Source organism: Balaenoptera borealis (assembly GCF_965194805.1).
Source record: "Balaenoptera borealis genome assembly, chromosome: 7".
In the NCBI taxonomy this organism is placed as follows: Eukaryota; Metazoa; Chordata; class Mammalia; order Artiodactyla; family Balaenopteridae; genus Balaenoptera; species Balaenoptera borealis.
Window position 1 is genome coordinate 121,990,875 of NC_138864.1, and position 24,451 is coordinate 122,015,325.

The 24,451-nt window shown below is 37.1% G+C and overlaps 1 protein-coding gene across 3 annotated transcripts in view; it reads left to right on the plus strand.

Moving 5' to 3' along the window:
- The window catches only part of CNTNAP2 (contactin associated protein 2), a 2,074,761-nt gene that overhangs the window by 1,358,563 nt on the left and 691,747 nt on the right, over positions 1-24,451 (plus strand). For all 3 annotated transcript variants that reach the window (XM_082400459.1, XM_082400458.1, XM_082400460.1), the window contains one exon: positions 22,843-23,043. In XM_082400459.1, coding sequence (XP_082256585.1) covers positions 22,843-23,043 — 201 coding nt within the window. The remainder of the gene's footprint in view (positions 1-22,842; positions 23,044-24,451) is intronic.

Here is a 24,451-nt window from a genome sequence, read left to right on the forward strand (position 1 = left end):
TAAGGACTCCAGGGTATTTACAAAGGACTAGAGCTATAACCAGACCCATGGTTAGGATCTAAGTACTCAGCAGAGACTTGATGTTTCCAAAATCCGATTCCAAATTTTGAGGGGAGACAATCAACTTGACTGAGTTTGGGTCAGGATTCTCTTCCCCGGACAATCAGCTATAACTAGATCGCTAGGATAATCTAGAAAAAATGTCTCAAAAGCCCCTTTATGAGGAGACAGTTCTCAAACAGGCTCCAGTGTGAACAGAGGTACTGGAGTCTATCAACAGAAGTGCCTGTTTCTTACCCCTCCAGCTATTGTACCCCCAAAGATTTGAATATTTAAATGCATTTGGAGAAATATTGTCCTAGGTTTTCATTCTTGGCTACCCAAGAATATCATCAATCTGTACATTTTCTTCTCTTGTGTTGACACAGTAATTAGAACCAAACTATTCAGATTATGCTCTTTTCCTCACGTCGTAGCACCAGGCTACAGTGGAGGGACAGTGGAGCCAGCCTGGTGCCTGAAGAGAGACATTCTGAGTCTCTTAAGGTAGATGCCATTTATGGGAGCTACTGTACAGCATCAGTAATTCACAGAACCTCATGGCAAGTACTGGCAAGCAGCTGGTCTACAGACAGGGACCTCATCACTTATTCATGTTTGAGACATTTTTACTGGTTCATTGCCTTATTTTAAAGCTTCCTTCTTTAATTGAAGGGACTACAAAAAGGATGTAGCAACCAGCAATTAAATCAAGAGTACCACTCTGCATTTTAAGGGGGTAGGTTGATTACTTCGCAGAGAGGGTAATTGGTTTTCGAAGCCCTAAGTGAATGTTTGGCCACCAAAACATAATATTATAAATGATCCATTTCTTTCTAACATTTGCTTGTACAGTGAATTGAAAAACAACTCTACCTCCTACCTTATTTTATAGAAACACAGACATTTAAAATTGAATGGCTCTTTAGAAATGATCACATCCTTACTTTTTATTTTGTTTAAGAAACAAAGCCCTAGAGTAAAGACAATTTCCAAAATTCACAGCTGGTTCTTATAAGTGTTAACACTAGAACTCAAGTTTGGGGGAATTTTCTCCCCTAACGGGACCTCACATCCACAGGATTCAATAAATCATTATGCTTGGTTTGTGTCATACTATCACTATTCATCACTAACTCATCAACCTTTATTTAATAATAATATAGCAAGGGCCTGCAAGCCCATCATCCCCCCGAAAGAGCAGTAATATACTAAACTCACAGGCCTTCCCGTTTTGCTCCTCCTTACCACACAGAGATAGCTGTCAACCTGAATCCTGCTTTCCATTGATGCCCCTTCTGTAGTTTTCTTGAATGTAGATGTAATCCTTAAAAAGCATATATTTTTAGATTAAGTTTACAAAAAAGAAACAGTATCATGCTGTGTATAACTTACTATATTACTTTCATCCACATTGTGGTATACGTCAAGTATATTTTTCACTCTCCCATTAATAGGCTTTTGGACTGTCTGTAAGTTTTCCTGTCGTGAACAGCACTGCTATGAATATTCTTGTGAATGTTTCTTGTTCTAAATGTGCAAGTATTTTGAAGCAGTATATACTCAGCAAGAATTGCTAGGTAAGAGACTACACAAATGGTCAGCTTTGTAAAGTAACGATAAGCTGTATCCTGAAGTGGTGGCCCCACTGTGGACAACAACCGTCGATGTGTAACACCTTATAGTGACCGTCAGGGGCCAGAAAGCTTCTCCTATAAAGGACTAGGCAGTAAGCAGTTTAGCCTTTGTGGTCCACATACAGCCTCTACAGCAATTATTCAACTCTGCTACTGTAGGTAAAAGCAGTCATGGACAACACTTAAATGAGTAGCGTGGCTGTGTTCCAATAATACCTATTTTATGGGCACTGAAATTTGATTTTCATAAATTCTTTACATTACAAAATACTAGTCTTCCTTTTTTTCAACTATTTTAAAGTACAAAAATAACATTCCTAGTTTGTGGGTCGTATACAAAAACAGGTGGCAGGCTGTTGATGTCTTCCCTTCTCTCTTCCTTCCTCCCTTATTTCCTTCATTCTTTTTTTATTTATTAAAAAAGTTATAGATAACCTATTGCATGTCGTACACTGTTCCAAATACTGAGGATTCTGCCAGTGAATGAAATACATAATGATGGTGGTAGGTATTATAAAGACAAATCAAGGGAAATGGATGTTGTGATAGGTGGTAATTTTTTATACAGAATGGTCAGTAAGACCTCTCTGATAGAATGATATTTGTGCTGAGCCCTTATTTTGAATGAGGGATTGAGACATGCAAATATCTTAGAGGAAACTATTTCAGTGAGAGATAACAGCAAATCTGTACACCTCCCCTGAGCTTCACATTTGTATTTCTAATGCCGTGCTGGCCATCTTGTCAAAAATCTGCCAGAAGTTCCTGTGACTGTCCATTTGCCAATTTGAATTTACCATCAACTGCAATCTTGGGTTTCCCAACTTGGTGAACTGCATCTCTAATAACCTGTCATTCAAATCAAAACCCTTTGAGTTTTCTTGCCTCTCTCCTCCCCTTTTACCCCAAACACCTATCTAGTCAACAAGTACTTCTATTTTTATTTCCTTAATATTTGTATCAGTCTGCTTGTGCTGCCGTAACAAAATACTACAGACTCAAAAGATCAAGCATATTTTCTGACCACGACGGTGTGAGGCTAGAAATCAACTACAAGAAAAAAACTGCAAAAACCATGAGCATATGGAGGCTAAACAATATGCTACTAAACAACCAATGGGTCACCAAAGAATTTACAGAGGAAGTAAAAAAAATACCTGGAGACAAATGAAAATACAAACACAATGATCCAAAATTTATGGGATGCAGCAAAAACAGGAAACAAGAAAAATTTCAAATAAGTAATTTAACCTTACACCTAAAGGAACTAGAAAAAGAAGGATAAACAAAACCCAAAGTTAGTAGAAGGAAAGAAATCATAAAGATCAGAGAGGAAATAAATAGAGACTAAAAAAAGCAATAGAAAAGATTAGTGAAACTAAGAGCTGGTTCTTTAAAAAGATAAACAAAATTGATAAAACTTTAAACAGACCCATCAAGAAAAAAAAGAGAACCCACATAAATAAAATCAGAAATGAAAGAGGAGAACTTACAACAAACACCACAGAAATACAAAGGATCATAAGTGATTACTACAAATAATTATATGCCAATAAAATGAATAACCTAGAAGAAATGGGTGAATTCCTAGAAATGTACAATTTCCCAAGACTGAACCAGGAAGAAATAGAAAGTATGAACAAATTACCAGTGATGAAATTGAATCAGTAATTTTAGAACTCCCAACAAAGTCCAAGACCAGATGGTTTCCAGATAAACTCTACCAAACATTTAAAGAAGAGTTAACACCTATCCTTCTCAAGCTATATCAAAAAATGGAAAAGGAAGGAATGCTTCTGAACTTATTCTACAAGGCCAGCATCACCCTGATAACAAAACCAGACAAAGATACCACAAGAAAGGAAAATTACAGGCCAGTATCACTGATGAACATAGATGTGAAAATCCTCAACAAAATATTAGCAAACTGAATTCAATAATACATTGAAAGATCATACACCATGATCAAGTGGGATTTGTCCCAGGGATGCAAGGATAATTCAGTATCCACAAATCAATCAGTGTAATACACCACATAAACAAATTGAAGAATAAAAATCATATGACCACCTCAGTAGAGGCAGAAAAAGCTTTTGACAAAATTCAAATCCATTTATGATAAAAACTCTCAACAAAGTGGGTATAGAGGGAACAGACTCCAACATAACAAAGGCTGTGTATAAGAAGCCAACAGCCAATAGCATGCTCAATGTTGAAAATCTGAAAGCATTTCCTCTAAGACCAGCAACAGAGCAAGGATGCTCACTCTCACCACTTTTGTTCAAAATAGTTTTGGAAGTCATAGTCACAGCAACAAGATAAGAAAAAGAAACAAAAGGAATCCAAATTGGAAAGGAAGAAGTAAAACTGTCTGCAGATGACATGATACTATACATAGAAAATTCTAAAGACACCACCAAAAATCCATTAGAACTAATAAATTAATTCAGTAAAGTTTGCAGGGTGCTAAATTAATATATAGAAATCTGTTGCATTTCTATTCACTAACAATGAACTATCAGAAAGATAAATAAAGAAAACAATCCCACTTACAGTTGTACCAAAAAGAATCAAATACCTAGGAATAAATCTAACAAAGGAAATGAAAGAGCTATGCTCAGAAATCTGTAAGACATTGATGAAAGAAATTGAAGACAACATAAACAAATGGAAAGATGTACCACGCTCATGGGTTGGAAGAATTAAGACTGTTAAAATGATCATAATTCCCAAGGCAATCTACAGATTCAGTGCAATCTCTATCAAAACATTAATAGCATTTTTTACAGAACTAGAACAAATAATTCTAAAATTTATGTGGAAACACAAAAGACGCCAAGTAGCCAAAACAGTGTTGAGAAGGAAGAACAAAGCTAGAGTTACCACACTCCCTGATTTCAAACTATCCTTTGAAACTATAATAATTAAACAGTATGGTACTGGCCCAAAAATGGACACATAGATTAATGGAACAGGATAGAGAACCCAGAAATAAACCAAGCTGGTATGGTCAATTAATCTACAACAAAGGAGAAAAGAGTATACAATGGGGAAAAGACAGTGCCTTCAATAAGTGGTATTGGGAAAACTGGACAGCTACATGCAAAAGACTCAAACTGGACTACTTTCTCACACTATGTGCAAAAATAAACTCAGAATGGATTAAAGGCTTAAATGTAAGACCTGAAACCATAAAAATCCTAGAAGAAAACATAGGCAGTATGCTCTTTGACATTGGTCTTAGCAATTTTTTTTTTTGGATATGTCTCCTCAGGCAAAGAGAACAAAAGCAAAAATAAAAAAATGGAACAACATCAAACTAAAAAGTCTTTGCACAGCAAAGGAAACTACCAACAAAACAAAAAAGCAGACTACTGTATGGGAGAAGTATTTGCAAATGATATATCTGAAGGGGTTAACATCCAAAATTTCCAATGAACTCACACGACTCAACATTGGAAAAAAATGAACCACCCAATTAAAAAATGGGCAGAGGACCTGTATAGATGTTTTTCCAATGAAAACATACAGATGGCCAACAGACGTGTGAAAAGTTACTCAACATCACTAATCACCAGGGAAATGCAAATCAAAACCACAATGTGATACCACCTCATACCTGTCAGAATGGCTATAATCAAAAAGACAACAAATAACAAGTACTGAGGAGGATGTGGAAAAAAGGGAACCCTTGTGCACTGTTGGTGGGAATGTAATTTGGTACAGTCACAATGGAAAACAGTATGGAGGTTCCTCAAGAAATTAAAAATAGATCTACCATATGATCTAGGAATTCCACTTCTGGATATGTTTCTGAAGAAAACGGTAATACTAATTTGAAAAGATATATGCACCCCTGTGTCCTTTGGAGCATTATTTACAATAGCCAAGATATGAAAGCAATGTAAGTGTCCATTGATAGATGAATGAATGAAGAAAATGTGGTACATATATACTCAATAGGATGTTAATCAGCCATAAAAAGAGTGAAATTTTGCCATTTGCTACAACATGGATGGACCTAGCAGGCAATATGCTAAGTGAGATAAGACAGACACAAAAAGACAAAGACCATATGATTTCACTTATATGTGGAATCTAAAATAACAAAACAAATGACCAAATATAACAAAAAAGAAATGGATCCATAGATAGAGAACAAATTGGTGGTTGCCAGATAGGAGGGGTGTTGGGGGATGAGTGAAATAGGTGAAGGAGATTAAGACGTACAAACTTCCAGTTATAAAATTAATAAGTCACAAAGATATAATATATAGCATAGAGAACGTAGTCTATAATATTGTAATAACTTTGGTGACAGGTGGCAAGTATATTTATCATGGTGATCATTTTGTAATGCATAAAAGTATCAAATCACTATGTTGTACACCTGAAACTAACATATTGCAAGTCAATTATACTTCAATTAAAAAAAAAATCGGAAGAAAGGAAAAAAATAAAGACACCAGTTCCATTGGATTAGGGCCCACATTAACAGCCGCATTTTAACTTAATCACCTCTTTAAAGGCCCTGTTTCCAAATAGAGTCATATTCTTAGGTAACTGGAGGGTTAGGGCTTCAAGACCTGAATTTTGAGAGAACATAATCCAGCCTATAACAGTATCTATTTTTAGACCTTAATTTAATCTTCTTTTCCATTTTAATGCCATTTTCTTACTTAAGAAATAAATAAGGGGCTTCCCTGGTGGCGCAGTGGTTGAGAGTCTGCCTGCCAATGCAGGGGACACGGGTTCGAGCCCTGGTCTGGGAAGATCCCACATGCAGCGGAGCAACTGCGCCCATGAGCTACAATTGCTGAGCCTGCGCGTCTGGAGCCTGTGCTCCGCAACAAGAGAGGCCACGATAGTGAGAGGCCCGCGCACCGCGATGAAGAGTGGCCCCCGCTTGCCGCAACTAGAGAAAGCCCTCGCACAGAAAACGAAGACCCAACACAGCCAAAAATAAATAAAATAATTTTTTAAAAAAAAGAAATAAATAAGAATAAATTTATGTTTGATTTCCTTATTCTGCTTCATACTCGTATGATCAACTCTCCCCAAAGATAGAATAGTCATGCAAAAATGAAAATTTGATTATCTTTTATTCTGCTTGAATCCTTCGTTGGTTCCCCAGTAGTCTTCAGGGCAATGCCCACTACTTTGTCAGATGCTCAAGGAAGGGCACCTGTGTTCATTTCCAGTCCTCCTGCTTCCCAGGTAAACTCTCACCCCCTCAGCTGCAGCAACAGCAAACTACTTGCAGTTCAGGGCCTTTGCAAATTTTCTTTGCCTGAAATCCCACCTCTGCTCTAATTGAGTCTTTTTACATAATTAATTAATACATCCCAAAAAGTACAGGTCCATATCATCACCCTAGAAAAACATTAGGAGACCACTGTTCTCAATGTTGTCTAAGTTTGCTGTGTCTCCTGTGTGCTCTCATAGCTTCATGGTCTGTTTCCACATCACTAACACAATACGGTAGAATTGTTTCTGCCTTGGACTGTGGGTACCTTGTGAGCAGGGACCGTGTCTTGATTTATTCTTGTATCTTTAGTGCCTAGTGAAGTGGCTGCTCTCCTTAGGCACTTAGTACATATTTGGTACATAAGTGAATGAATGAATAAATGAAAGAAAAAAAGATTAGCTAGAAGGAACATTTCTGCAAGTTTTTTCAATACTCTAATGCCAACATCATGAAAGTGATCAATTATAGTTTAAAACAAGCCTTTAGTTTTTACTAAGCAAAAATAATGACTATAAAATGGCATACATGGTATGACCGTACATACATAAAAAATTAAAATCTATATAGCAAGAGACACTGAAAAGGAATACACCAATATTTTAAATGGCGTTTTTTGTTTAGAAGTGATGAGTCTGTAAAATTTATTTACTTTTTTCTACTTTTGTGCATTTCTCAAATGGCCTTAGTTCTATAAAATGTCCCATGATCCAACTCATGTTGACAAATTTACCACCGTTTTCTCAACATCCTTCAATTTTCTCTCCTTTACATTTCACTGTTTAGAAAATAAAAGTGCATCTGCAACAAATTATTCTACCACAAATCCACATTTTCATGGGAACTAAAATGAAACACATAACAAGGGTTGGAGGGTAAATTTCTCCAACCCACTGTGAAATTTCCATTAAGCCCTTCTTCATAACTTCTCCAGGTCTTGGCCCTGAGGACACATGAAGAGTGTAATCTTTGATCAAGGGTTACTTTAAACAGAAATTATCTAGTGTTAAAGAAAAACTCTTCCAAATGGTCACACCCTGCTGCTACAAAGGTGAGAGTCGTCCCCACAGCTCACATATTGTATAGCTGTAGGATGCAAGGCAAAGGATTGGAAAAAAGATTGAACCTCATGCAAAACATTATTTCCATTAAAATTACATCATACAGAGTATTATTACCTAAATGGTTTTATTTTTCTATAACTCTAACAAAACAAATGTTGCCCTTAAGGCAACCTTGCAGAATAACTTTCACTTAGGAGAAATGCAAAAAGGAATAGACATTATAATTTTAGGGAAGGAATAAAATAATAATGGTATGGTTTCTGGGAGCCTTCCCTCTGATTTTCTTTCATGTGCTGATTATCTCTGTGGCTAGATAATAGAACTGTAGAGTTTCAGAGATGGAAGGAATCTTACAGATCATCTAGTATATATATAGCCTCATTTACAGTTGAGGAAATTAAAGGCCAGAGATGCTGAGGAACTTGGTAAATGTACTCATTCCCTTTTCTCCCAGAGACCTTGGAAATGAATTTCATGATAAGTGACGTCTCTGTTATTAATTTCAGTTATTCCACTTGTCTGCAAGCTCTGCAGTCAGAAAGACCTGGGTTACATACACCTTTCACTACACACCAATGTAACCTTGGGTAAATTATTTAGTCTGTGGAAACCTCCTCTTCCTCAATTATAAAGTATTAATTTTAAAGGACTTATCATGTAAAATTGTGTTAGGATTAAATGAGAAACTGGTGAGAAGACTATACAGGTTCATAAATAATACTGGTGTTAGCTATTTTTATTATTGTCCTCATTTATTCCACGTGCAATCCCACTATTTGAGATAAGGCATTCTGAAAGATCCAAATTTAAGAGTTTGTGAAGATGGTCCCTTTAACGCTTTTACCTCAGACTATTTGGTTTGTGTCTAGCTTTAATATTCCTGTTTCTTGGGAATTTTAAAGGTTGACAAAGGAAGAGAAGGGCCCAAAACACCAACAATAGTTGACACAGGGAGTGCTGATTTGAGACAGGCTCTCTTCTTTTTTGTCCTTTTTGTGTATTTTCCCATTTATTCTTCAAAACGACTTCATCAGGTAGGCAGGTACTGTGATAATCCCCATTGTACCGTGAGGAGACAGATGCAGAGGGATTAATTGAGACGTGTTAAAGTGGTGTTTTATTACCATCACCCACATCACTCCTCCAGCTCCTACAGTCACAAGTCAAGAGGATTTGCCACCTCCTGGTGGCTGGGTTCTGATCTTTGGCTCCTAGAGCTGACAATGGCTTGCCTGGTGGCAGGAGAGTTTCCCAGTCCTCTGGCTGTCAAATCTTACCTCTCACCATACACCCCAGTGAGCAAGATTTTATAGAGCAAAAAGGTAGCCTTTGGTGAGGGCCTTGAATACCTAGTTATAAATAAACATACAATCTATATAATGATACGTAAGTTATGCCACTGGAACATAGAACATGCTTGGAAGTACTATCTGATATGTTTTCTTTCTAGGTTCTTCCCTCCTCCATCCCTTCTCTATCCCTTCCAAGTCATCTGGTGACGCTTCAGACCAAGTCCAGTTGCTCCAGTGAAGGGAGGGTAAATATTCACTAGAACTGAGAGTTGTTACTCAGTTTTGAGTTTCAAATTACGTTTTCAGAAACTCTTAGCAAGATAGCATTTTAAAGGAAGAAAACATTTTTCTTGAATGCATAAAGTTAGATTTTATCAGAGTCAAAAGCAGAAATTAACTAAAGTAATTTATAGAGTAAGAAGGAATGTGCTTAAAAACAAAGTTCTTGCCACACAATAAAAAGAAAAGCCTTTCTGTGTGTGAAAAAGAGAGAGGAGAGGAGAAAAGAAGAAAACAGAGTGGAAAGGAAAGAGAAACAGAAGAAGTGAATTTGAGGTAAAAAAGAGAGTGAGAGATAGAAGACAGGGAGAGGAGAGAAAAGCGAGACCCATGAGCTCCCTGCACCCTCCCACCCTCACCACACACCACCCTCTGCCTGGTGTCAAAGTCCTGAGTGCAGGTCGAGTGTACAAATACCCAGATTGTTTTCAGGGATCTAAGAGAGGCACACAGGTAGGATCGGAGACAAGTTCAAAATAAGTCTCTTAAAGAGATTATGAATATTCCCATAAATTTTCTCTATTCTTAATGTCAGCTGCTGTCCTATAACAGCTATAGTCAGTAAACTTTTTATGTATTCCCGTCTTCGCTTTGTGACTCCTATCTAGATTTAGTAACCATGATCTGTATTTACCATCTCTTAACCTCAGCATTCAAATGATTCACCAATTTATGCATGCAATTGTATTGTACGCCTTATTTTCCAATCTCCAAAGAAGCATCATTTTGGAAATGTTATGCAGGTCTGGATATAAATGTTTCTCTATCCGATAGGTAACTCGTACTTATGAATTGAAAAAGTTTCGGGATCTTTATGGGGACATTTAAAAACGTGAGGTGTTTTGAAATATTCCCTACTGATGTACATCATCTCATTTGAAATAACATATTCGATGGAAGCAAATGATCTACTGAAGAGTATTCTTCATCTTGTTTCCCAGAATAACTTACAGCCTTATCTCATTTCTCAGAGTGCTTTTCCAATTACAGCCAGCACTTGATCATTTGAGCACACAGTACTTTAGCTGAACCATTCGTGGTGCTTTTACCTTTTTGCCTTATTACCTGCCCTGAGACCCTCCTCAGAAGTTGTAGTTGCTGAGGATGGAGTAGAGAGGAGAGATACTGAGGATGTGCCTTGTCTGAGTGTTAGACTCTTACAAGATTTCGTTGACCTCAATCTCCTTTGAAGACTCTCTCTCTCAATGACTTCTAAAAGTTGGAGCTCCCCAGGCCTTGTCCTGGCCTTTCTCCTCTTTGCTCTCTTTCTAAACATCTCCCCTCAGTTACCTCATTCATTTCCATGACACTAAATGCAATTATATGCTACTAGTTTGTTAAAAACAGAATTTTTGATCTTTCCACCAGCAAAATGTGTTCTTCCAGTTACCCATCCATTTAAGCTAGAAAGCTGACAGTCATTCTACACACTTTTTCACTCTCCCTCCCCCCACCACCTTGCCTGCTACCTGCCGTATCCAATCACTAATTTCTATTTCTTTGTTTCTATCAAATGTATTTCAAACTCATCCGCCTCACCTCCACTGCCACCACCCTGATTCCAGTGCCATCATCTCTATTCAGGGGTTCACATTACCTGTCTGCTTCCACGCTTATCCCCTCCAATCTCCTCTCCAAATAACAGCCAGAGGGATCTTTTAAAAACAGAAGCCTGACTGTACTGCCTCGCTGCGGGCTTCCTATCATCCTTTGCATCTTATTCAGCTCCTTCTCAGTCTCAGACCCTTTGCAGAATGGCTCCTCAGTCTGAGCCCCACCCCACGTCCTTCAGCTGCGTCTGCTTCTTGAGCCCAGTGTTGAACTCCGTGCCACTTCATTAGTTCAGCAAGTATTTATTGAGCACTTGAGTACCTACACCAGGTACTCGGTTAGGCACTAAGGATTCAGCAATGACAGTGATATCCAACTCTGCCTCAGGGACAGCAGAGTTATGGTTACAACAAATATGTTCCAAATACGATATAAGAAATGCAAACCCAGTGGTAAACATGGATTGTTAGGGAGGCAGATGGAGATGGATGGATATCTAATCTGAACTTGGTCTGATATTGGGGCTTGGGAAGTGGGCGATATTTTCTAGCAAAGTACTTAAAAGCTGAGACTTGATGGACTCAGAGCCAGGACAGGTGGGAGTGTTCTTGGCAGGGGGGAAGAATTTGCTGGGTTTAGAGGAGCTTTAATATTTTAGTTTCTCAGAGAATCATTTTTTTTTTAAAAAAGTGAAATCACCTAATACATTTGTACTTCTGTTAAAATTAAAGTGAGAACACCAGTTTTAGGTCCTTTGGATATGTTAATTCTGCTATCTTAAGGATTTTCTTTCCCTAAAAATTTATTTCTAGCTAATTATCCTCACCAAGGAACTTAATCTGTCAGACTGTCGTGCTAATGTTCCTCACAATGGGGGCTGCTTCAGTGAATAGAAACTGATTTAATGGGGAAAATTAAATACTCAGAGGAGTTGATTATTTGGGAATTTTCTTCCAAGGTGATAAATATTATCTGTATTATCAAAAAAAATTATGTTTAAGCCTGGTGCTTGGGTTGAAAGGAGGGAAAAGGGCCATAAACTTTCTTTTTTTATTGAAATATAGTTGATTTACAATATTGTGTTAGTTTCTGGTGTACAGCAAAGTGATTCAGTTTTATATATATTATATATATGTGCATGTATACATGTACATATATATTCTTTTTCATATTCTTTTCCATTATGGTTTATTACAGGATATTCAATATAGTTCCCTGTGCTATACAATAGGACCTTGTTGTTTATCTATTTTATATATAGTAGTTTGTATCTGCTAATCCCAGACTCCTAATTTATCCCCCCCCCACTTCCCCTTTTGTAACCATAAATTTATTTTCTATGTCTGTGAGTCTGTTTCTGTTACCACAGACTTTCTGATGGGAAATCGCCTAAACCACAGCCCTTAGTGCCCCCAAAATGTAAATTGCTGGGATGTATTTGATCTTTTCAAGTTTTAGGGGCAGTCAGTAATGTGAACTAGGGTCAACATGAAAGGAAGGGCCATCTTATGAGATTCTATCCTGTTAATAGCGAATCAAACTGTCATTTTCAATTGTGTGTTTTCTGCTACATCAAAGCTTTTTGGATAGAAACTTAAAGAAGAATATAATTTCTCAGGTTAGCCTGATACAGCTTAGGTTTAAACTAAGTGCTTACAGAAAATAAAATCTCCCAACAATAAAAAAAATATATAAATACAATAGCAGAGAATTTTAAAGAATGTGTTGTGTATGTTAAAGGATGTGATGTAGGTTATAAGTGGGTTTATGATTTATATGCTAAATCTCATTACTTGGATGATTCTGGCAGTTGCTTGAAAAGTAAGTTATTTTTTCAGGTTGTACAGTAATTACTTATTTTGTGTACCTTCTTCCCACTAGCTCTTTGGTGGCATGCCTGCCACACATGTTATTTGCCTTCATGTGCTCAGGACCTAGAACAGTGCTTGGAATAAAGCAAGTTGTTGATGAATGAAAGCTCCTATGTTCAGGACCTCTTGCTATGTAAGGAGATGTGCACACACTTAGCACAGAATGATTATGATCTTACTGTTCAACCCAGAAAGAAAATGATGATGGTTTTAAGAAGCTTATTGCATCTTGGATGTATTATCATGTTGCTCTTTAAAAAAATCCTTGCAGTTTACAAGATTTAAAAAATCTTGTAAATACTGCAAGTACAGTACCAGGAGTTTATAATTTCAAATATCACTTTGTTCCACCTGTAAAGACACTCTAAATGTTTATTTATTTTTTATGAAGCTTAATAAATTGTAGAACTATCTCATGAGATCTATAAGCCCATGAACTGTATTTCGTTTTTTTGTTTTTTGAACATCTTTGTTGGAGTATAATTGCTTTACAATGGTGTGTTAGTTTCTGCTGTATAACAAAGTGAATCAGCTATACATATACATATATCCCCATATCTCCTCCCTCTTGCGTCTCCCTCCCACCCTCCCTATCCCACCCCTCTAGGTGGTCACAAAGCACTGAGCTGATCTCCCTGTGCTATGCAGCTGCTTCCCACTAGCTATCTATTTTATATTTGTTAGTATATATCAAATAGATATATACTACCAAATACCATCAAATCACTGATGATGATTGTGATAGAGATTTGTTGGAAACTAAGTGAAGAAAGGGTTAAGGTATATTATTAGCACAATACTTATGAACTTCTGCAGACTGCTAGGTACTATTGTAAGACTTTAAGATTCATGAGTCAACAAAATTTATTTTAAAAATTCACTGATATCTTGAAGTTTATAGTCTATGAGGAAGGTGGGGTAGGGAGGCAGATGATAAAAATAACAAACAAGTAAATTGTATACTATGTTCAAAGGCCATACATATGTGCTGTGGGTGTAGAGAAGGGAAGGCTGTAAGTTTACAGAGTGGGCTGTAAGTTTAAACAAGATAGACTTCGCAAACCTCAATGAGAACATGCCATTTGAATCAAGACTAATGGAGGCGAGGGAGTTAGCCTTGAGACCACCTGGAAAAATTCCTCTTGGCAGAGGAAACAGCCAAGCAGAAGCCTTAAAGCATAAGTGCCTGGCATATTTGAACTACAGGTAGGTCAGTGTGGTAAATATTTGAAGTGATTTTTTTTAACCAAGTGTGTGCAATATGTTTTAAGGTATTTTTAAATAATAGGAAGTAAGTGTTATCTTGAAAGGTCCACAGAAATGGTCAGTCATTGATCCAAGATGACATTTACCTAGTGTCCAAGTTTGAACTCAGATCAAAATCTAATTACCATTATAAGCAACATGAATTGAAGAGTAACATTTCCTTGCCACACAGGATAGAAATCTTCTTATTGCCACAGAGGTGAACTGGCGACTATTAAATACACACCAACTACATCTCTACCCAGTGTGAGAGAAAAAAGAAAGGGAAGATTAGCTTGTCTAAGTATTCATATAAATGCAGTCAATAACTCTAGCTGTATCGTAAAAGACTGTTAACATCTCTACAGTGGAACAAAAACATTAACAAATATTCTTCTTCCCAGAAAATAGCTAATGCCTTCCTCGAAAAATGATACACATAAGCTCCAAATTGTTCTTCAGGTGGGTATGAATGATCCACCATTATTTATACTTGCTCACAACACTCCATTTTTGAGCTGGAATTGTGAGCTGGAATTGTGAGCATAAAAATAATCAACATTTTCCACCACCTGCAGAACATCATGTGTACTTTTCGTTCATTTCCTCGGTGCTTCCTGCAGGGATTCCATCTGCTTTATATACCTTATTTCTCTACATGTGATTAAAGCTGCTTATGCCACCTGAGCTGCATACATAACAGGCATTATGGAGTGGCTCAAACCATCGAAGCCCACCACGGTGAAATGACCTCAATGATATTAGGATCTAGGTTACAGAGATGCTTGTAATGCTCACACAAAACATATTTGGGGGGAGAAAAATATGATACCAAAAATTTCTAATAAGTTAAAATGTGTCAGTCAGATCATAACTATTGAGAAAACCTTCTAAACAAAATAGTGGTCTATAAAATTAATGGTCTTTAAACTTATCTACCTGGAAGACTGATGAAATTTTCAAATAGATCCTCTGACAAATGACTAAAAAATGAAACAAAAACAAAAAACCATCATAGCCTACCATCATTATAACCTAACATAGTTTGTAGAATTATTTAATACTTTGGATAAGCAACTATATAAGAAATTGTTCTGTGACTTATGCAGTAAAGCACACATAGCTCATGTAAAATGACCAGTATTTCCTAGATTAATACTTTTGCAAATCTGGAATTCATACAAAGTTTACCTGAAATAAGGTACCTGTTAATTGTTTGTTTCAATATGAAGTATTTCTAGTTTGTATCCAACACCCAGATTAAGAAATATAACATCAAATATAAAATTAAAGCCTAGGTATATCCCTAATCATATTCCCCTTGACTTGTTCCAGATTTTAAAGGAAAAGGTTTCAGCTCTTCCCTGTTGAGTATGATGTTAGCTGTGGGCTTGTCCTATATGCCTTTGGAGAAATATTTTTTAAAATATAAGTTAATCTTCTATCTCCACAGCATTTCAACACCTACACTGTGACGATCTACTAGAACTTTTAACCCATATGCAATTGTTATGACTGCAATCTTATAAATTTCACCATTCCAGACACTTCAATTTCCAGTTGATCCAGATCCCACTTACTGAACGTTTTGTCTCCAAGGTATTTGGTCTGAGCTATAAGAAGAATGAAACTGCTTTTATCACCATCTTCATATGGCTCATCCCTATTTAACCTTCATCATTCACTGAAAATGCCATGTCCTCTTGGTCACTTCATGGCTGTCTAAAGCTGGGTTATACAGACTTTCCATGTGAACTCACAAGACCCTGTGCATATATCTGTTTTAGCACCTGTTCGCAATTTGCAATTTCAAGCTTAATGTTTTCTCCCCTCCATTGGACTGCAGGCTTGTTGAGGACAGGAACTCAAGTCTTTTTCATCCTTGTACTTCCAGAACCTAACATCGTGCTGAAACAGATCAAAAACTCAGTAATGGTTTATGAATGTATTCATGATTGAATTATATTACTGTTTTATGACATTTTTCTTGATGTAATAACTTGTATATTGTAATTTAAAATAATATTTAAAAAGTCTAAAATAGTGTCTATATTCCCCTGCCCCCTGAAAATTAGTGGGGTGCTGTGGGGAAGACAATAAATATTTTGACATGTCACCAAGCATATCACCACTGGGTCAAAGACATGTGTAGTGAAAAGAGCACTAAATTCAGAATTAGGGGACAAAGTTTCCATTATTTTGCCACTAACTTTTCGTATTCATTTGGTCAAGCCACTTATCACTTCTGACACTTTTTTTTTTAATTGAAGTATAGTTGATTTACAATATTGTGTTGGTTTCAGGTGTACAGCAAAGTGATTCATATATGTATATTCTTTTACAGATTCTCTTCCATTATTGGTTATTATAAGATATTGAATATAGTTCCCTGTGCTATACAGTAAATCCTTGTTGTTTATTTTATATATAGTAGTGCATCCGTTAATCCCATACTCCTAATTTATCCCTTCCCCCACCCTTTTCCCCTTTGGGAAAGTTCGTTTTCTGTGTCTGTGAGACTGTTTCTGTTTGTAAATTAGTTCATTTGTATTTTTTTTAGATTCCACATATAAGTGATATCATGTGATACTTGTCTTTCTCTGACTCACTTCACTTAGTATGATAATCTCTAGGTCCATCCATGTTGCTGCAAATGACAATATTTAATTCTTTTTATAGCTAATATTCCATTTTATATATATATTATTTTATAATATATATATAAAATCTTCTTTAGCCATTCATTGATGCACACTTAGGTTGTTTCCATGTCTTGGCTATTGTAAGTGGTGCTGCTGTGAACATTGGGGTGCATGTATCTTTTTGAACTAGAGTTTTTGTCTTTTCCGGATATATGCCCGGGAGTGGGATTGCAGGATCATGTGGTAACTCTATTACACTTGGTTCCTTAATCTCTAATCGAAGAGAGTCAAAATGGATGCTCTCTAAAATGACATTATCTTGATACTATGTAGAACTCAAACTTTTTCACATGAGAACATGGTTTCTTTTAAATGGTAGGCTTCTTCCGTTGGCTGTGTTATCCTGTAAGGCTACAAACATGTAAGCCATTCTTATTGATGCTATAGCATTTCATTGGCGATCCTTGCTCATATCTTCCTCATAGTTGAGGTTCAGTTGTTGATTTACTGAATCAGGATAATAGCTATTAAGACTTCTATGCTCAAAGAAAGCCACAAACCTAGTTATCAGAATGCAGTTTATGAGTTAGAGAAGAAATTTAAGGATATACAAAATTGAATTCACTAGTTTTATGCAGGCCAAGTTTTACATGCAATATGGAAAATCTTAGGTGAGGCATGTGTTACAGTTGAGCTCCAGTTGTGTCACTCTCAGAGTGAGAGACCCAAGTCATTCCTGTAGAATTGCTGTAACAGGTAATAGGGCTGCTCAGGGATTTGGACTACAAGTGGATGCTGCTGATGCCCGCCTAACAAGCTTTATTCACCATTTTAAATTTAGGTAATTTATAATGTAATATCCCCTTAATTTTAAAGACCATGTCAGAGTTAATATGAATAAAGGTGTAAAAAGCTCCCAGATTGACAAATTGGTCAATAACCAGAACCATGATGCTGCTTGAAAATCAGAAACACTTAGATGCATATTCGGATGTATGGGACACAAAATTTTTTTCCACTGGATTTAGCTCAGATTGGACTTTAATTAAAATGTGCTGTATAAAGACCTGCTCTGTACTGTGAACTTCAGATTATATATGGATAACATGGAAAAGAGTCAAAGACCAGCCATATGCATGATGAAGAAACTGGTTATATTCTGGGAGGAGTAATTCTTTGCTTTTTTCACTGGTCATTTCCTGGCTTTATCGGGCCCTGGTCATAACTCCAGCCGTGCCAGGAATTGAGTTCTCATGAAGTGAATTACCTGAGAATTACAGTTAGGATAGGGATATGGGGTCACTGATACAGGTAGCAGAGGGACCTTTCTAATGTACATATGTCAACACAACTAAGCTGGGTAATCTTGAGGACCCTGTAATTGCCAAGGAGAGGGATGTATTCCCACAGTATGTTCCAGATGCGCCCCAGTATTTGAAACATATCATTAAATCAGCTATATTTAAAACAATGTACAGTGTGACAGTTTTTAAATATGTGATTGCATGATGCAACAGATACTAAGCCCTAAGTAATCACAAAGGCCATTTTCATAACACACTAATACAGAAAGAATATTTGGAATACACTAGCTTATCAATTGCTTCTTCATGAAAACGGACAGTGGCAGAAATTAGAAGTTTCCATACACATTAGTTTTTATTTGCATTACACACATATCTTACAATACATGCTATATAAACACACTGTGAATATGGGAATAAGATTTTTAATTTTTCCACTTATGATACTAGTGAAGAAAAATCTATACAATATAACTTTCTTCTAGATGCTGGATATCTGCAAAATTGTTAATATCCATTTGTCATTTAAGATTTAATAGCTCCAAAGGAGCCATTGTAATGTGTAATATACAAGCATTAAAAAATAATTTGCAAGATGTATCAACACTAATTGTTTTATGCTATCAAAATAGAGCTTATATGTTACCTTTTATAATGCCATGACACTGTAAAAAGTTTTAAATCTTTATAAAGATATATATATATCTATATATATATATATATAATTTTTCAAACCCCTCTGAAGTATAATTTTATTGCAGCAAAGAATAGTATGTCAAAGATTAAGTTAAAGCAAACTACTTTCACTTGCTCCAAACCTTCCAAAGCCAATGGCTTTCCATCTCACTGTAAGGTCGCAATCCACTCATTCGCATTACATTTCTGCCTTCAACTTCTGCTCCTCTCCCCTTTCGTCACTCACTGGCTTTCTTGTATACCTGAAGGACATCCGGAATATTCCAGAATTAGAACATTTGCATTTTCATTCCCTCTGTCTGGAATACTTTTCCCCAGACATCTACATGGCTTGCTGGATAGCTACCTTATTTATTCAAATGTCACTTTCTCAAGGCTTTTATGGTTTCCTCTGTGTTTAAAAATGCAGTCCCCATACACACAGCCTATTCTTCCCTTCCCTGATTTAGTTTTTCTCCTCGCCATTATCACTGGCTAACTATATATATATATGTATTCTTTTAATTTTGCTTATTATCTGTTTTCTGTTCTCCACTAGAATGTAAGAATGTAAGCTGCAAAAATTTATGAATGCTTTTTTTTTTGCTGTGGTTTCCATGGTGCCTAGATCTGTACTGGTCGTGTAGTAGGTACATGATAATACTTGTTGAATGAATGAGTGGACTATAAAACAAATATAAAGATATAATGTACAGGGTTTTGATGATGAAATGTGTGTGCTGAGATGGCTGGAACTAGAGTTTAGGGTCAAGAAGTCACCAGGACCAAAATGTTAGAGATTCATCAACATTAACAAATTGGTTAGTCTTTTTAAAATCATTGACAGAGACCATAATGGGTGATCATTTTGTTTTACTTGTTTAATTAATGTTTGCCTTTATGAATGTATTTTGTATATATAAAAGCGTTTATGATATTTAAAGGAGGGTCAGATTAGAATGCTGTTCCATCCAAAGTTAAAGAAAGAGGTCTGGAACAGTGCTACAGGACAAGGCTCTTGGTATTTGTTTTAAAAAATTTGTTTTAAAAAAAATTTGTTTAAAAAAAAAAGAGAGAGAAAAAGAAAGAGAAAGAAACAAGGAAGGGGAGGGAGGGAAAAGTAAGTGGTGTCAAACATTTGAGAATTCTATGCCATAGACTTACTGTAACAGAAAAGTGATAGAAGTAACCTAATTCAATTAATGAATTTTTAATTAGGTGAAGGTAAATCTGCAGGTCTGGTTATAAATGACAATCAGTTTGTTTTCAGAGTCATGTCAGAAAGTGACAGAATTACCAAAATATATTGTAGCTTTTCTTGTTGTATCAGAGGAGCTAAAGGAAGGCAGTTCTGATCAGGCCAAAGATAAAACTGGAAAAACAATTATCTATAGAAAATGACTACAGGGGACACCATAACTGAACTTCTTTTAATCAATTTAAGAACAGCAAGCTGGAAAGTCTTCTGATAGAGAGGCATGTTGTAACAGATGAAGGGAAATTCTGGCTCAGAGGAGTGAAGTGGCCTGTCCACAGTCTCTAAGGATGGTCTCGGCAGAACTTGAACCAAAGTGATTTTTAAAAGTTCCTAGATTAAGTATTTTTATTCTGTTTATTTTTATTAATTCATTCTTCTATTCAACTAATATTTTTCAAGACCTGCTATGTGTCAATTACCATCCTAAACACGTTGCATATAGCACTGAAACAATCCCTGCTTTCTTCCCTTCTAATGGTGGGAGACAGACATTTAAAAATAATTTAAATGTGCCCTAAGATAGAGATAAACGTTATGGAGAAAAGCAAAGCTGGGCAGGTAGATGGAGAGCATCTGTGGTGGGGTGGGACTCGGGCAGGAAAGGTTGTCACTGGAGCTCAGATCTGGAGAAGGAGTGGGCTTGAGGAAAGACGGCTCTAGATGCAGGAAAGAGCAAGTGCGAGTCTCCAAGGAGGCAGAGCCAAAGGAACAAGGGGGAGATTAGTAGGGCGGCAAGGAAGAGCCGGATCTCGGAGGGCCTTTCACTGTTCTAAGAACTAGACTTTGTGAACGAGACTGGGTGCCATGTGAGGACCCTGAGCTGTGTCAAAATCTGACTTGTGCTCGAAAACCTCAGCCTGGCTGATGTGTTGAAGATAGGCGTGAGGGTGCAAGGGTGGAAAGAGGGAACTGGTTAGAGGTTACTGTGGGATGCAGGCGAGCGGCCCTGGGGCTTCGACCAGGGCAGTGGTGGGGGGTGGGGTGAGGAATGCCCAGATTTGGAATAATTATTGAAGGTAGAGCAGGTGGGGGTCCCTGACAGGCTGCAGGAGGAGGTGGAAGAAAGGGAAGAGTTGAGGGCGACTCCAAGGCTTTTGTCCTAGAACTGGATGGATGGAGTTGCCATTTCCTGAAATAGGAAGGCCTCAGGAGGGGCAAGTTCAGGACATCTCTCATCTCTCTTAATCTAAAGCTCTCTGTCTCTCTCTCTCCTGTGTGTGTGTCTCTCTTTCTTTGTAATTTATCACTCACCTGTTGAAAAACTAGATTGTATGATGTATACAGTTTTCCACAACATGGATTTTGCTGTTTCCCTTTGGTGACATTTAACATGTTCCCCTTTCCCCTATATTTTCTAGAAGTTGGCAGGTAGGTCTATAAGCTTGGTGAAATTCATCTCTGAGTTTTGTCCGTACCCCTCCACATGCAGTGCTGTGTACTTGCCCTCCCCTCCTGATCCCCAGGAGGCACATCTCCTCTGGTTTTACTTGTTATATTAGCGACCATGAATAATCCTACTTAGATCCTACTAACTTGTTAGAAGTTAAAAAATTTATCATTTAGCCTTCATTTATGAGCTGAAATATTTCCATAAAGAAAGTATTTAGTTACATTACACTTCATATAGCTAAGGTAGACTAAATGCTGGATTCTTTGCCTCTATTTACCAATATTCAAAGTAATGAGTTAGTTATCTAGCATCTTCCAAAATTAGACATTTCTTTTTTTGTACAAACTCATGGAGTTAAATATACTCGCTGTATTTTAATTCATTGCAGGAAATTCTTATTGATGTTAATTAAAATCATCCTCCTTTGGCCCTGGGGTTTTTGAACCACTCTGTCTCCAGTAGTTTGTTTCTGAAGTGACAGTATGTTCCAGGCTCCTCTTATCCATTTCCAGCCCTGAATCAGCCATTTCTCCAGGAGCATAGTTTTCTCTTAATGGAAAATGGTATTGAGTAATGACCGTCTGGTGCCAGAGGTTGGTCCTTGTTTGGGGACTTTTTCAGTGGACAGAACTAAGACATATATCTACATTTTTAAAAAGATAACATCATCCTGGGTTCATAGTGATGCTTCTAATTCAAATGCAGAACTATATAGGATTATAATTTAATCTCATCAATCTTATATATGCTTCTCCTTTTCACATATTGAAATTTTCAGGGTCCAAAACACCAAGGTAATTACTTATTTGCATCATCCCACATGTGTAGAGCATTTCAATAACAGAGCATGCAGTGTCTAATTATAACTGAAAGGTCAGGGTGAAAAGAATATTTGTTGACAAGATGAGGATGCATATTCTGATTAGAGCAAATGGCATGTACAAAGATCCAGAGGCTTGAGAGCACGTAGTTCATTTAGGAAGGAGCAAATACCGTTCTACGGAAGGAGTGAGGGATTACAGAGTCGGGAAGGCTTTGGAACACCATGGGCCTCACATTCAATGCTGCAGATATTAGAGCATCAACCAGATTCTCAGGCTATTTGGTTTCATTTGCAGGAGGTATCTTGTGTTTGTTTTTAATAAAAAATATTACTTTTCTACTCTGTCTGTATAAGCAGAACTTAAGTGTGAGAAAGGGTAGGGGTTACTTTAAGGATTACGATATTTAGCTCTGTTCTACAGCAGTTCAGGGGAAACACCAGTGAAAGTGTAGCTCACTTATTTTCTGACATTTGAAGATGCATTTGCATACTAATGACCCATTGTCGTGCCATTTTTCTCCCCACAGAGGACAAAGTATGGACCATAGTGTCTCATGATTTGCAGATGCAGACGACAGTGGTGGGCTACAACCCAGAAAAATACTCTGTGACACAGCTCATTTACAGCGCCTCCATGGACCAGATCAGCGCCATCACCCACAGCGCCGAGTACTGTGAGCAGTACGTCTCCTATTTCTGCAAGATGTCCAGGTTGTTGAACACCCCAGGTAGGCTGAGAATGGGATGTTACTTTTAATTACTGTCTCAGCTGGTGATTGGAATTACCTGAACAGTCCAACAGGTGTGGCGTATTATCTTAACAGTCCAGTCTTCAAAGCACGGGCAGCTGTGAAAGTAAAATATAACCACTTGTTTTTTCTTTCTGGAGAAGGAAGCTAAGAAATACCATTTTTTCAAAAAAATTCCATTGTTTCTAACTTAGCGATTTTAAAATTTTAAATGCACATATGTGTGTGTGTGAGTGCTTCTAGTGCATAATTATCAGTATTTGCTTTGGGCACAAGTTTATCAAAGCTCCTTGTGAACTTTCAAGTAATTCCCTTTGAGTTCTTCAGTTGTCTCTAACATAGAGATGAAAGAATTCCGAAGGCTGTCTGCAGGTAAATAGCATATAGAATAGCATAGAATTTAGAGCTGTTTGTTGTCTGTAGTCATTTAACAGTATCTGTTGGTCTCAAGATGTCTGCCCTTTTTTTTTCATGATGGCTTACTTTTAGCAGTGCTTCAGGACTTGTGTGTGTGTGTGTTGGGGGTAAAGAAGATAGAGTTTACGAAGGGTATCTTTACCACAAGAGCCATACACTCTGGGATTCTTGGCAGTAAATTCATTATGTTGACAGCAAACTAAATCTCTTCATCTATAGTATAACATAGAAATAAAGCATGTGCTTTGAGTCAGAGAAACATAGGTTCACACTTTTCAGCCTTGCTGCTTCTCGGGTATGTGACTTTGGGGGAGTTCATTGAACTTCTCTGCCTCAGTTTCTAGTGTCTTTCAGTCAAAGAGGGATCATAATGCCTATTTCAGGGTGACTGTGAGAATTTAATCAGGGAATATACTAAGTTCCTGTTGTAAGTCTTGATGCACTTAAGGACTTAATAAAGAGCAAATAGTATATTGATGATTTTTTATTATTAAACAACTTTGGAAGTGGCATTATGTCAGAGACCAAGGGACTGGTTGATGCCCCAAATTAGTGTTGTATTGGAGCCAGTGTTGTAGGGAGTCACAGAGAAGAGTTATAAGCAAAACAGTATATAATGTTTTGAAGATTTAAGTGCTTTTATGTGCAAAGCCTTGTGCTAAAATTATAGACATGTGTAACCTATGAACTCTAAGAAAGTAAAATCTGTAAAATATGAAAACGATTGGTTCAGACAATTAGTGCTTCTGCTATTTGGAGAAAGAAGACATGACTGTGGCTGGGATGTTGAAGTGATGCTTCATTAAAGAGGTCGAAAGACAATTCGAGGTTGGTGAGAGTAAACAAGAGTCTGGAAGACAGAATACGAATGATCTTTCAGGCCACGGTGAGAAGTAGTTTAGCAGCAGCAGAGTTCGTGTCAAAGAGCAGTAAGAAATAAGGTTGGAAAGTAAAAATGGGAGAAACTGGA